This window comes from Leopardus geoffroyi, chromosome C3 (assembly GCF_018350155.1).
Source record: "Leopardus geoffroyi isolate Oge1 chromosome C3, O.geoffroyi_Oge1_pat1.0, whole genome shotgun sequence".
Lineage (NCBI taxonomy): Eukaryota > Metazoa > Chordata > Mammalia > Carnivora > Felidae > Leopardus > Leopardus geoffroyi.
In genome coordinates, this window is record NC_059338.1 from 62804390 (window position 1) to 62818404 (window position 14015).

General features: G+C 35.4%; 1 protein-coding gene across 24 annotated transcripts in view; it reads right to left on the reverse strand.

Moving 5' to 3' along the window:
- CEP170 (centrosomal protein 170) overlaps nt 1-14015 on the reverse strand; it is a 127536-nt gene that overhangs the window by 48485 nt on the left and 65036 nt on the right. For 23 of the 24 annotated variants that reach the window (XM_045453148.1, XM_045453147.1, XM_045453143.1 and 20 more), the window contains 4 exons: nt 12185-12243; nt 11926-12088; nt 10668-10802; nt 4444-4920 (listed from right to left, as the gene is read on the reverse strand). In XM_045453148.1, coding sequence (XP_045309104.1) covers nt 4444-4920; nt 10668-10802; nt 11926-12088; nt 12185-12243 — 834 coding nt within the window. The remainder of the gene's footprint in view (nt 1-4443; nt 4921-10667; nt 10803-11925; nt 12089-12184; nt 12244-14015) is intronic. The other variant, XM_045453146.1, reaches the window with a different exon arrangement.

Consider the following 14015-nt stretch of genomic DNA (forward strand, 5'->3'; position numbering starts at 1 on the left):
CGCGTATACAAAAGTGTTACTTGATTTTGGACCCCTCCCCCTCTTCAACCCCAGTCATATGTTCCTTTCAGTAACAGGCTCGGCAAACTCCCCTCAACTGCAACGCTCACATTCAAATTTTCTCAACCAACAATGAGGTCCTTTATAAATAAATGAATAGGACTGCTTTTCTTTCTCCAAATTTTTAACTTTCTAATGATTCATTAATGCCTTAACAGATAAGCAATGCTATATCATCTGCGGTAGTCTGTATTTATAACATTAATAAACGTTAATCCGGCCTCCAAACCTTACACCTTCTTTAGCAATCAAAAATTGGCTTCTAGCCTGAGAGGAAAAGAGAAAAGAGAGTGATCCTCCTGAGATGCTTATCACTACACAGTAAAATAGAACACAAATGCCATAAAATGTGGTGAATTTTGACAATGTTTAATACTTCTAAAACTACAGCATACTTTTATAAAAAGTATACAAAATTTTAATACGAAGATACAAATTTGTAGTTTCCACCAATTACTATACACTTCTCTACAAGTGTCTTTCTGGCTATGAGAAGTTTTGCAAATTTACATTTGTGCTCTAAACTCTGGTGGCTTCAAAGAGTTAAATAAAGCATGCTAAAGGCCTATCACAGAATAGCATCGTCTATGAAATCCTATATAAATCTAACCACCTTCTGGGCAAATGGCAGGGTGCTAAATATAACCAGCTAAAAATCTGTCTTCTCTATAAAGCATATAGAGTCAAGTTAGAATATGTTTGAATTTTGAAACATTAGGTTCCTAACAGCTTTTCTGTTACCCTTCATAGTTCTACTAGGGATTAAATGTGAAACATTAGAGAAATTTGTTTTCAATGATTTAGAATTTTAAGTATTTAAATAAGTACATTAGAAGAAATTATCAAATGATACTTATATTATTATAGCATACATTTTTTTGAAGGTCAAGAATTTTTCTATGCTTCCTAAATTATTCAGTTTTAGACTGAATGAATTACAAACGAGGGCTTAAATGATGGCTTCATTGGAAGAAAAGTGCTTCCAGTCCCAAGTCTGAGTTTAAATCTTTCCTGGGCTACAAATTCTAAATCTGAAGACCTGCTGAATAATGTAGTAACAAACAAGACAATGATCAGAACTGGACGATGCATTGGCTGGGAGGGGCAAAGGGCACACATCCAAAAGAGAAAGGGGAATTTTAATACTCATGGGGTCCTTTTTTGTTTTTTGTTTTAAATGTACTTAGAGGTTACCAACTGGTGCTAATGATTTAACAGAAGACTAGTTGTAAAAATGTACATAAAAGGTGTGAGAAGACTCAGAAGCTAGAAAGAATCCACAGAAAAGGGTAATGTTTTGAAAAGGTCACAGGCAAGGGAAGCCAAGGGAGGGAATTAAACCAACACGAAGGGAGGCACTTCCCAGCAAAACAAAACTGACGAATGTCATAAACATCAGATACAACAACAAATCTGAAAATCTTTCTTCAAATTAGCAATTATTCAAAATGCAATCTGAAAAGAATAATAAAACCCAAACAGGTGTTTAATTAATGGAATCCCCACCCTCAGGCAATTAAGCAAGGAATCAAGGATAGCAAATGGAACGCAAAACCAAACTAAACCACTAATTCAAATATAAAACGCATTGAAAACATGCTATTTTACAATCTTTTTTATTGTTGCACTGGCTGAACTGGAAAGGAATCCAGTTTCCAAGAGCCAGTAATAACTAAACTCTAAATTTCTGTACCAATAAGACCAAATAGCCCACACAGAACACATATACAACATGAAAACACCATCTTTACAAGACTTCAGCTCTTGTACCAACGTGTAAAATTTGGCACTTAAGTGGTGTTGGGTCCTTTTGGTATTTTTTAAGTTACAGTTTAAAACTTTTTATGGATTAGCCATTTTCTTTCATGGAATATTGCTATTCCTTCTTGTATTTTTCAGTGTTACAAAAGGGGAGACCCCTGGCAAGAACTGCAATTTCTCTTTGTACTCAACAACAACAAAAATCACTGGGAAACTCTCCTCTCCGAGTTTCTGCGTTGTCTACCATCAACCACGCCTAAATATGTTGAAGTCTGTTCAGTATTTCTGGGGGTAGGTTAGCTGTACCAGGTCAGACGTTGTGGTCAAAAGAAGCTGCAAGCCTCCTAAAGGGAAAAGTGTACGGGCTTTGTGAGCATGATTTTCTTCACTGTCCCAAAGCGCGTGCACTTTACTCTTGTAGGAGCAAAGATTTTTGCTTTTATTTTACTTACTTTTAATTTTTGAGACTGATTCAAATAACTGCTGGAAGTCTAATTAATGTAAAATTGTTACCTTTATTTAAAGTCTATGTGTACACTTTCAACATCCTACCTAGATTGTGGAAATTCTGTCTAATGATGGCATATCTGACTTTGGGAAAAAAATCAAATGTCATTTATAAATATAACTGGAGCAATAAAATGGATCTATCTTGAACCAAAAATGAGTTATATTCACAAAGATATTTTTTTGTAAAATGGTCTGAAGACCAATCCAAAAGAAGAGTTCTGAGCGATGGCAATATACTAGAACACGTGTCTACCCATAAATCAACTTTGAGGGAAAACAGCAATTTGTATAATTTCTGGTAAAATTTTTAAATATCATTAATGCACAGATACAGTGTGATTATGGGCATTAATGCCTCTGTTTGGAATCAGGCTTACAGATGGGCCTTGTTCAAGAAGAGAATGGCTAAAAATGATGGCTTAAAAATAATAGCTAATACAGAAAATGCTTATGATGACTAAAAAAAAACAGTTATAAAATAAAGGGATAAAGGTATTTTAAAATGGCAACTTTTAAAATAACCTTTTAGCTCACTTTTGGCACATTTATTAAAAGTAGTTTGAGAAAGACCATGTCATTTCTAAATTGTCAAGGTTTATGCTACCTTTTATATTACACTTGGATATCAGTACTATTTATTGATTCTTACAAATGGTCAGCATACAGATGGGTAGCTTTTATCTGTGAGCTTTCACCTATACGTAAATATATAGTTCTCAGTTATGAATTTAATATTATCTGACAGAGGCAAAAGATAACAATCAATATGAAGAGTATAATGCAGGCAATTGCTTATGATTATAATTAGATTTAGTAATAGGCCCCAGCAAAGAATTAGGTAATCACACCACCTCACTATCCTGAAATGTCTTAGAAGCAAATCAGAACAGGTATTTCTTCAGTACTTGACCAAAATCCCAGGGCATAAAGTACAGGTTAAGCCAGGGTTCGTCTTATCATTGATAGCAAAGTCATTCATTGTGTATTCAAATTACTGAGTACTTGCCACATAATTAAGTCCCAGGTGAAGTGTTAGGGATACAGTGACCTCAATTAGCATTTGTTAAAGCTCATTAACTCCTTGTATAGTAACAGAATGGTCATATTAGCATGCAGTCATTTCTCTTAATGATAGCTTATGAAATAAAATTAAGATAGAGTAATTAAGATAGAGCAAAACAATAGAAAAATTATTCAGCTGATACCCTGTTGTACAGGTATAGGCATCTGACTAATTTTGGCCAAGTGTTATACTAATAAAGCATATACTGACTACTTCACAAATAAACACTCAATTGTGGTTTCATAAGTTTTAATATCAAAAACATTTTTAATTCAATTAATTCCCAGTATCTCTAAACCAAGAATTTTGTTCTCTAAACCAAGAATTTTGTTTCACGAATAACCACTGAGAAAAGTTTGAAACATTTTCTCAACAATGTGACTGTATTACTGGGGCACCTGGGTAGCTCAGTCAGCAAGTGTCTGACTCTTGATTTCAGCTCAGGTCATGATCTCACAGTTAGCGAGTTTGGGGCCCATGTCGGGCTCTGCACTGGCAGGGTGGAGCCTCCTTCGGACTGATTCTCTCTCTCTGTCTCTCACAAAATTAATAAACATTTAAAAAACCCCAATGTGACTATTATTATTAATGTAGAACTTCTCGCCCATTATCAAATGGCTTAAAATTTCTTTCAAAATCGAGACATTGACATTTCACTTGAAGTATCACGATAGAGAAGAACAGAATTGAACACATCTTTTCCTTAAGTCAAGAAAACGATGAGAAAGGTCTTCTAAGGGAATTCCACAGGTGAACTGAATGAATCTTTTATTTCCATAGGAAAAGAAATATTTTTAATGGCATAAATATAAATTCACAAAACCAATCTGGTTTTGGCAAGAAAATGAAAGCAGACTGTTTTCAATGAGTAAGGTGGATATGGGGAGTATGGTTTGCTTCTGAGCTTCAAAATCAAAACAGGAAGCTTTGAAAGAGCTGAAGTTTCCTACCATATAATTTTTTATCTAGCAGTAGTTTGGTAACTGTGAAGACTGAATTTTTTTGTCACAAAACAGCAAGTTCTGAAATGATCAAGTAATTCACTTTACCTTTCAACCTTTTCAAGTAAACTGGAACATCACTCTTAATACTTTTGGAATCCTCTTCTGTTCTTTCCCATAGCATCTGAGGAGGGTTGTTCTGTGCTAGCCAGTCAGCTACTTTATTTTCCGGTGCCATCATTCCTGTTTGAATCCCTGGTAGGTCTTGAGTTCCAGGAGAAGACTTCTTGGACTTGTGGCGCTGCTCAGAAGCAAATTTTGTCACATGGTCTCTAATAGTTACCTTCCCTGGGGTACTGTCATCAAATTCAATGGTGAATGAAGCATGCCCTGCACCTGCTGTATGGGAACTTGGTGTGTCTTTTGTCGGGATTTCATGAATAGTGCTCTCTGCTATTTGTGATGGCTGCTGAAATTCTTTGGTAGGGATTTCAAAGTAACTCGGTTCCCTACAGAGAGGGAAAAGTACATCTTCACTTGCAGCTGCAGATTGTTCCTCAACGTGCTTGGCATCTATGCTGCACCCTAATAAAAAAATAAGAGAAAATTCAAAATATTTGGGAGCTTCTAGCACAGAAGGAAATATAATCATGGCCATTTGTATTACGCCATGAGAATCAGAAGGCAGATCAGAGCCTGGATGAAAAACCGGCAAATGTCAGAGAGAAGAGATGTCGACTATAAACACAGCGTTCAGGTACCAACAGAAGATGCAAGAGAAGCCGTGACAGCAAGAGATGGATCCTTCATGGCTAGACCGTATTTTTTCCAAATTGGATCCAGAAATCACCCAAGTGCAAAAGAACTGAAATCAAATGGGGATGGAGATGCACGTTCAACATACATATCTTAGAGTGACAGAAAAAATAGGAATTTCCTTATCAAGTCAGGAGGATGAAATATGTATGAACAAAAAGTACAGCTTCTGCACAAAGTAAAATAAACATGAGGTCACCATGTGAGCAATATTCTAGAAGTAATTATTCCACTTACCATTCTTCACCATGACACTGAGAGGCATTACTTCTCCAATTACAAAAATAACATTGATGTGCGATCCTTGTGAGAAGATGGATACATTTTGTAAAGAATGAAAGAATAACTAAAGATAAAACATGGGTTTGCTTGCGGCACTGCGATCCAAGCAGCAGTGTGAAAGAAATAGGTTAAAAATAGAAAATTTAGTTGCCAGCCAATAAGCCCAGAAGAAAATTCACGTATATGTCTATACATGTGTCAGAATATGCACAAGTGTCAAGAATTCTTGGAGGAAAGCTGAATTAAATCTCAGATCAAAACAACCAGAGTTGGCAGAAGAAGTGAGCAACGCTGGGGTGCTGTCACTATTGTTCTGCTGTCTCAGAATTGAATATAAAGGTATAAAAATGCATTTATACATAATATATGTAAATGAATAAGTAAACAAAATACATAAATGAAAATGATAACTGAAAAATTTTTGTAAACTGTGTTACCAGATACTACAAATGCAAAAAATAAATAGATAAAGAAATAAAAAAGATTAAGCTGCTCTATTTTTCAGGAAGCAAAAGAACCATAGCCATTATTAAGATGATTAAGAGTTCAAATGAAAAACATTTTCCTAAAGCTCATAAAAGTACTCCGTTTTTAAACAGATTGATGGGAAAACCGTATGCAGGTAATTTATTAGGAGGAAAGGCAATACAGGGAGACTAGGCTGTTTCCAGTCATTCCCCAATTAAGTGAAGTAATATTTGGTCTCTTGAAGCATCGAATATTAGATCTTGATGGGATTCTTCAGGTGCTGTAATTGAATTCTTGGCAGTACTCTCTGAATATAAACAAACATCAAACTGTTTGCTTTCAGGTAACAAGAAGGGGACAGCAACACTGCTGTCATCCAAGGTGTGGAACAGGGTATAGAGAACATCAAGCTCCAGTCCCCCCGCCTCCCAAAACAAAACACTACACAGAAGGTAAACCGAGTATCTAACAAAAACAACTTTCAATGTAAAAATTATTCTTATCAAAGTATACTTAATTTTTCTTATAACTGAAAATGAAAAATGTACATCAGAAAATACATCAAAGCAAAAATTTTACATGCTAATTGGAAGAAGAGATTATACAAGACTAAATAACCTAAGTCATGTTTTAAAAATTTCTTTCAGAGTTAATTCATCTTTATCTTAATAAAAAAACGTTCACTTGGATTCTGTTTACTCTGAAGGCCTGTCATTTAAAATTTCCATGACAGTAAAATTAGGCACTTCCCATGTATTAATGAATTCACTAATAAATGCTATTTGTAGCTTTTCATACATGGACTTATTTCCTGTTCATTACGGTGTACTGTACTTGGTCAATTCCATATAGGACAACTGGCTTATAAACCTATCCTCTCTTACCTATGTATCTATCTATCTATACACATGTATACAATCACTGAGTCATTTATTATCTGCTTTGCTCATCTTTCTAGCAACAGGATAATACTGGCTGGGAATAAGGGGTGGTACTTTCTTACTACCACCACCAGATACCCAAATAAAATGATGTGGCTGAAGTGCAAGCCCAAACCGTGAAAAGCTGCTCCGGGGGTACAACACTTAACCATCTATTTGTCATTCATGATTTAAAGGAATATTTTCCTAATTTTCCTTCCTTGTGAAGGAAAAGTTCACAGTTAATATTGACATACTTTCAACATGTTTTCACATTATAACACATAAAAACAGCCTAGATCAACCGCACACCACTGTTTTAAAGGTTATCACCCCTTAGTCCTACATCCAAGTCACCTTTACTTCAAGGACTGGAAACCTGAGACTTACACAACTTACCCAGAAATCAGTTATCTTGCAACATCAGGTAGCACAGTAGAGGGGAAAGGCAGCATGTTATGATATGTTGAATCCTGTGTCTGTCAGTCTTTAATTCTCATTTTTCTCATCGGAAATAATGGTATCTATCCATGAGATCACTGTCATGATCCAGTGAGGTTCAGTATTAAGTGACATAATGTACATTGCCCAGAACAAAGCCTGGCACAAAGTAGGCACACAAATAAATGTTTCTCTCTTTTCCCCAACTCTCCAACATAGCTAAGAATTAGGGAAACAAGAAAAACTAACTCTAAAAAACTCAAGAAGGATACAATAACACCTATACTCCCATATTCATGACCTTTACTAACAGAAAAGTCACTCACTCAAGAGTCTTTTTACTATCTGCACAGACACATGTAGCAAACCTGAAGTGAGGATTAAGGTAAGATACACTGCACCAAGAAGTAAGGGTCAGACAGATGGCAAGAGTAAGACAAAAAACAAGAGCTTGGGACCCAGCTCAGAACCACAACAGTCCAGAACCATTCTGTGCAGAGGGCCAACAGTCCCACACCCTGTAATGTCTCCCAAGGCTGTCATGTGATGTAACACACTGCAGTAAGTGACATCCATCATGATGACTTTGGGTCATAAACCAGAAACTTGTATTACATTCAGGCTTCTCCACTTGAGAAGACAGTGATATGGGTAATTCATTAATAGAAATGTAGAAAATGGTCAAACTTTTACAGAAATTGTCAGTTGTAAAAGTTCAGTCATTTGGAAAATTCATTACGTGAAGGAATTCATCTCTCTGGAGATGATAAAAACAGATCAAGTGTGGACCTACTATACTTGGGAAATGTAGGCCTACTAGAAAAATTATTGGGAAAATTAATACAGAAGAATAAAACAGCTCTATCTCAGAACGCTGATGGAACAGATTCTGGAAATCTGTGAATTTAACATTCATTTACCTTCAAACTCAGTTCTGTTTATACCAAATTAAGTAAATTAATATATTAAATATACTAATATTTTGAGTAACTAATAGTCTGTCATAATCTCAACTGCTAGGTATTTAAAACTATTTAATAACTGATTTGCTAGAATTGCTTATCTAAATCAGAAGAGAAAATGGGGACAATACACCTCCAGAAAAGCCATTCCCTTCATTCTTCTGTATGAAATTAAGAAATATTCAATTCCAGATGCTAAAGGCAATGATGAAAGCACATTCACTCAGCCTACAACATACATCCAGCCTGGCATATTCAAGGACTGCAAATAAAGACTAGGAAACAGCAAAAGGAGTCACAACTTGAAAGTTTCCAAATTTAGTGTGATTAGATGAAAATCAATGTAAAAGAGCCAGAGCTTTATTCCTCACAGCTGCACACACCTTCTTTTCAAACACACCTTTGCAACACTAGAAGACCTTTAGATGTAACCTACATAAATGTTTACACCAAGTTAGCAGGCCCTGGGCGCACCTATAGCTAAAGTGAGGGCAGTTCTCTTTTTTAATTGGACTAAAAATACTCGGACAATTTCATTGCTCCAGTATATACATTTGCTTCCAGGGTTAGGTCTGTAGGAGATTCTGGATACATGTGGACCCACTGAGAGGGACATAACAAATTACTAGGTCACAGATACTCTATTAGCTTTTCTGAAATGTTCCCCCCTCCTAACAATTACTAAGATTTTGCATTCTAATAATGGGTAACCAAGAAGCAAGTCACTTTTTGTATTTACAAGTTGCATGCTTAAAGCATAAATGAATCACTTATATTTCATAACTGGAAACATTTAATAACACTTTCAAAATGATCAAATTAAATAAGTACCCATCTTCAAACTGATTCTACAATCTCGGCTAGTATCATAAGTTATTTCAGGTCAGTAAACTGTTCCCCTCATCCTATATTGTAAAAACTGCCAATGATAAATCTGAAACAACATCCTTGCACTAACATAAGAAAGCAGATAAGATTCTCTCACAAGACACCTAATAGGCTAAATCTGGCTGGGTTCTTCAAGCAATTTAACACAAACATAAATCACTTAATTCCTTCTTACTCAAAAATAATCCCAAGATTATGAGACAGCTTTTGTCATCTGGCAAAAATGACACTCAATGAGACATGCCACATAAGCTGATAATCATTTAAGAATTTAGTTTCATTCACACAGATGGCCATGAGGGGAGACACCCCCCTATGCGGCCCTATACGCCCACTGTGGACTGAAGGGCTGAGAAAGGGAGAAAAACCAGTTGCTGATGACTCTGTAGAGATGCCTTAGCCAACCCTGAAGAGGTACAGTTATTTAAGCCAGGAAATTTCTTTCCTGTTCAGTCTCAGGTAGCATTTGTTATTTGCATCTGATGTAATGCTGAATGATACTCAGTATGAATACTAGGTATTTCTAAGCTTGGACATGAAGAAAACTGCTGGTGGAGAGAAACAAGGAAGCTACGATGGGAATTTATTTGCAAAGTCGACAACTTCAGTTTGGGGCACTTGTAAAATCAAGTTGATAAAGCCAGCTTTCTCGGACCTGTCCAAGGTCAAATTAGCACATATTTAAAAAACAGTGTTCTTAATTAATTAATTAATTTATTTATTTATTATCTTGTACAATTAGGGTCGAAGGTAGAAAATTGAGAAGAGTTGTGCTGGGATCTATCTTTGACTCAGTCAGACTTGGTTTTCCAGACTGCTCCCTGGTACCTGTGTTCAATTCCTACAGTTCTGGATCCTTATCTGACATTATCATAGAAACTGCCCGTTTCACCCTTTGGTGTTGATGTCTTTGCCAAGTCCTTACGTGACGAATGACACCTCCATTCATTTCCTGGAAATCTTGACCCTTGCTGGCTTAAGGGCACTTGGTTCATTACTAAATCCCTCCAGCAACACAAGAATATGTTCCTTGACTATTAATGTGACCCAGAACTAATTTTTCATTCTGGCTGAACTTGGCTAGTCTTGCTACCATATCCCAACAAACAAAGCAAACTGAGGTTTTAAATAAGTTTTAATTTTATATCACATTTCTGAACATAACAGAAACTGTTCATTTAAAAACATGATTATATACCTGTGAATCTAAGGAAACACACAATTCGTTTGTGCCCACTATTTTGGTCTAATTGAAACATTTTAATAATTCTTTTTAAATACCTTAAATGCTCAATTACATTATTAATCTATTTTCCAAGTTTTAATCTCATAAGTTGGAAAAACCTTTTAAATAAAATGATACTGGAATTAATACTTTATATGAGAATCATTCACAATAAACTTAAAATGACAACATCATTAAGACATTCATCAACATTTTTTATTAAATTAAGGAGTAGTAGGTATCTTTTTTTCAGAGTTGCCAGATTTTTGTTTAATTACAAATTCTTCCCCGAATGTCCATTTAATGTCACAGTCTTGAGATTTTCCTTACCTGCTGTTCCGGTTTCATGACTTTTTTCTTCAGGTTTGCCATTTGACTTGAAAGCCCTTTGTTCATCCACCTCATCATCCCCCCACCATGATGGCTGCCCATATAATGGAGTACCACGGGGCATCGCAGAAATATCTGGAAAAGGTGAAAAAAAATCTGTCTAAAGCATATGAAACAGAAAAAAAAAAAATGGTTTTGCAGAATGCTAGAATTGCCTGGCTAATTTATTAAATGAAAACAACATATAGTCTAGATAGTTGAAGAGTACTCTAAGTTGAAAAACTTAGTTTTTGTGTCAGACCTTATTCAATGTTGGACATGACTAAATAAATGAAATTTTGCACTGGCTGGTATCTAAGTAATGCACACTGCTGTAACCTAATAGCTTTTTGCTAAGGTGTACTCAGTATTTTGGTATACAGAAATGGCTCATTAAGTAAGTCGAGATAAAAAAGACAAAAGTAAGTTTTGGTATGAATGACCATGAAAAAGTTTTTTTAAGCCTAGGGGGACTGTACAGTAACTAAATTTAACCTAGATGTTAACATGACTAGTAGATTTATATTTGAGCAAATTTGGTAATGCCTATTCTATTAATTAAAAAAAAATGTTTTTGTATGAATAGGATTATTTATGTAGAGCAGTTCCTGGAACATCATATATACAATAATAATTATGATGACATAATATCATTGGATATTTCCTTTTATTTTTTAGATTTTTTATTGTTATTTTTAAATTTTTTTTTAACATTTATTTACTTTTGAGAGACAGAGAGAGACAGAACACGAGCAGGGGAGGGGCAGAGTGAGAGGGAGACACAAAATCCGAAGCAGGCTCCAAGCTCCGAGCTGTCAGCACAGAGCCTGACACAGGGCTTGAACTCTCGGACCATGACATCATGACCTGAGCCAAAGCTGGACGCTCAACTAACTGAACCACCCAGGTGCCCCTGGATATTTCCTTTTAATTCACTTGTTATAATTCAAAAAAAACAGACAAACATTAAATAAAAATATTGAAAACTATATTTATTTCTCTCAAATATTTAAATATATTAAACACACCTACATATAACTGTCATATATAATTATGTGTTATAAAATGCTTTCTAATGAAAGCGTTGGCTATATTAAAACCTACTCTAAAATTGTCATTATTACAAATTTATATGGACATGGCCAACTTTTTTAGAACAAAGGATGCAATTTCTTCATAACCACGTATAAATATGGTATTTTCAAACAGGCTAACTTACCCATGGCTTTTTCCTCAGACTTCAGTGCTTCTGTGGCTTTATGCTGCACCTCTGCTGATGTATCTGCTCCCTTTGAATCCAGGCTTTTGGCACACGCAGATTTTGATAACTCTGATTCTGAAGATTTTTGGGACAGCTGAAGCTGAATGGTAAACTTCTCATGCTATAAAACATTTAAAAATGAAAGTGAAACATCCAGGAGTGAAATCGACCCTAGCAAATGGTGGATTTACAAAGGAAAAGAATAAAAAATTTTTACCTTTAGTGCTTCTTCAGGGACCCTCATTTCTCCTCGAACTACAGTGAAAAGATTTGTATGTAAACAAGGCTAAGGAAGAATATATTTCAAAATTGTGATAATCAAGCTTAAAATAATCAAAGATAATTTAGGAATTGTCCTATTTTCAATAGGTAATTACAACAGAAGTATCATATTCCCCTTAAGAGTTAAATGTTAAAATATGCTCATAACTGTGAGGACTTTACTTTTTAAATACCAGAGAAAAATCTTGGGGCACCTGGGTGGCTCAGTTGGTTAAGCGTCTCACTTCAGCTCAGGTCATGATCTCACGGTGTGTGGGTTTGAGCCCCGCATGGGGCTCTCTGCTGACAGCTTAGAGCCTGGAACCTGCTTTGGATTCTTTGTCTCCCTCTTTCTCTGCCCCTCCCCATTTGTGCTCTCCTTCTCTCTCTCTCTCTTTCAAAAATAAACAAACATTAAAAAAAAAATACATACTAGAGAAAAATCTTAACATCTAGCAAATAATTCTAAACTTAATAACGGCCTTCAGGACGTAAATAACTGGGTAATAAATCAGAGCACAAAGACATGTTCAGTTCTCACAATCAAACAATATGACTACAAAGAAGAAAAAGCACCTGGATCAAATTATATTAATACTTAATCACAAAAATGTAAAAGGAAGTATGTCATCAGTGATTATCCAACAGCAAATCCTGAAAGAATTCGATTACTCAGACTTCACAAGCATTGATAAAAAATGAAGCTCACTCTGAAAGTGCAAAAGAAATTCTATAATTAGGGTCCTTACAACAACCACAATCACCCCTTTCCTCCAGACATTGCAATCAGGGTCGTATCACATTGACAAACAACTGATTCTATACAATTAGAACCAAATATGCTAGAAATAATGGGTGCTTTCATTATTATGCCAAAAAGAACAATGCCTCTGTATATTAAAAAACATCTTTCACTAAACAGTAGAGGTCACATTTCCCACCATTACTTAACCCTGTACTGAAAGGACTTTTATAACCATGTACTAAATTCTATTATCCTTTACCAATTCATAGCACCCTATGACTTCAAGGCTAGAAAGCTGTAATTATCACTAATGATTGGGGTAAAAACAGTTCCCATGCATAAGGAGCAGTAAACTTGCAAATGAGTTTTTAATTTCTATTTCTGTTCATTAAAATGATAAAAATTCAGAATTTTTTGGAATTGTAAAGAGCTTTAGGGACTATCCTGTTTAATTCCTGTTTAATGTCTCATCCTTCTCTTCTATACATAGGGAACTTGAGGAATGGAAGGGCAAAACCTAAGATGAGAATCTTGTCAGCTGAAACCCAGTCCAGGGTTCCTGTAGCTGTGCAATATTAGAATTTTCCTTTTTTGTTATATGTATATGCTGATACATATTTGCTGACATATATGAAAATAAGTATTTCATAATTAGTAATTTCATACTTAATGAAAAATAAAAGTCCAGTAACTTTGTTTTACACCCAAGAAATGCATGAACAGCTGGAGGAGATTCACAGCATTTGCATACTTCCAATGGAAAACACAGTGTCTCAAAAAAACAGAAAGCTATTTCCATTTTTTCAATGGGAAACACCAATGATTTTAGCCTGCTCTGGGGGTTTTCCGGCGCTCCATTCAAGTTTATTGCTGAGGGAGTTCCAGGCTGTCCCCTAAGGCTAGTGTGGGGTCTTAAGTTTACACTTAAGACTCCTTGAAGATCTGGGAAAACTTGAGAGAGCCCACACTTCTTGGGGTCAAACACTTTATCTTTCAAAAAGTTTCATGTGTGTGAAACCAAAGATTTCAAGGATCCTCTTGT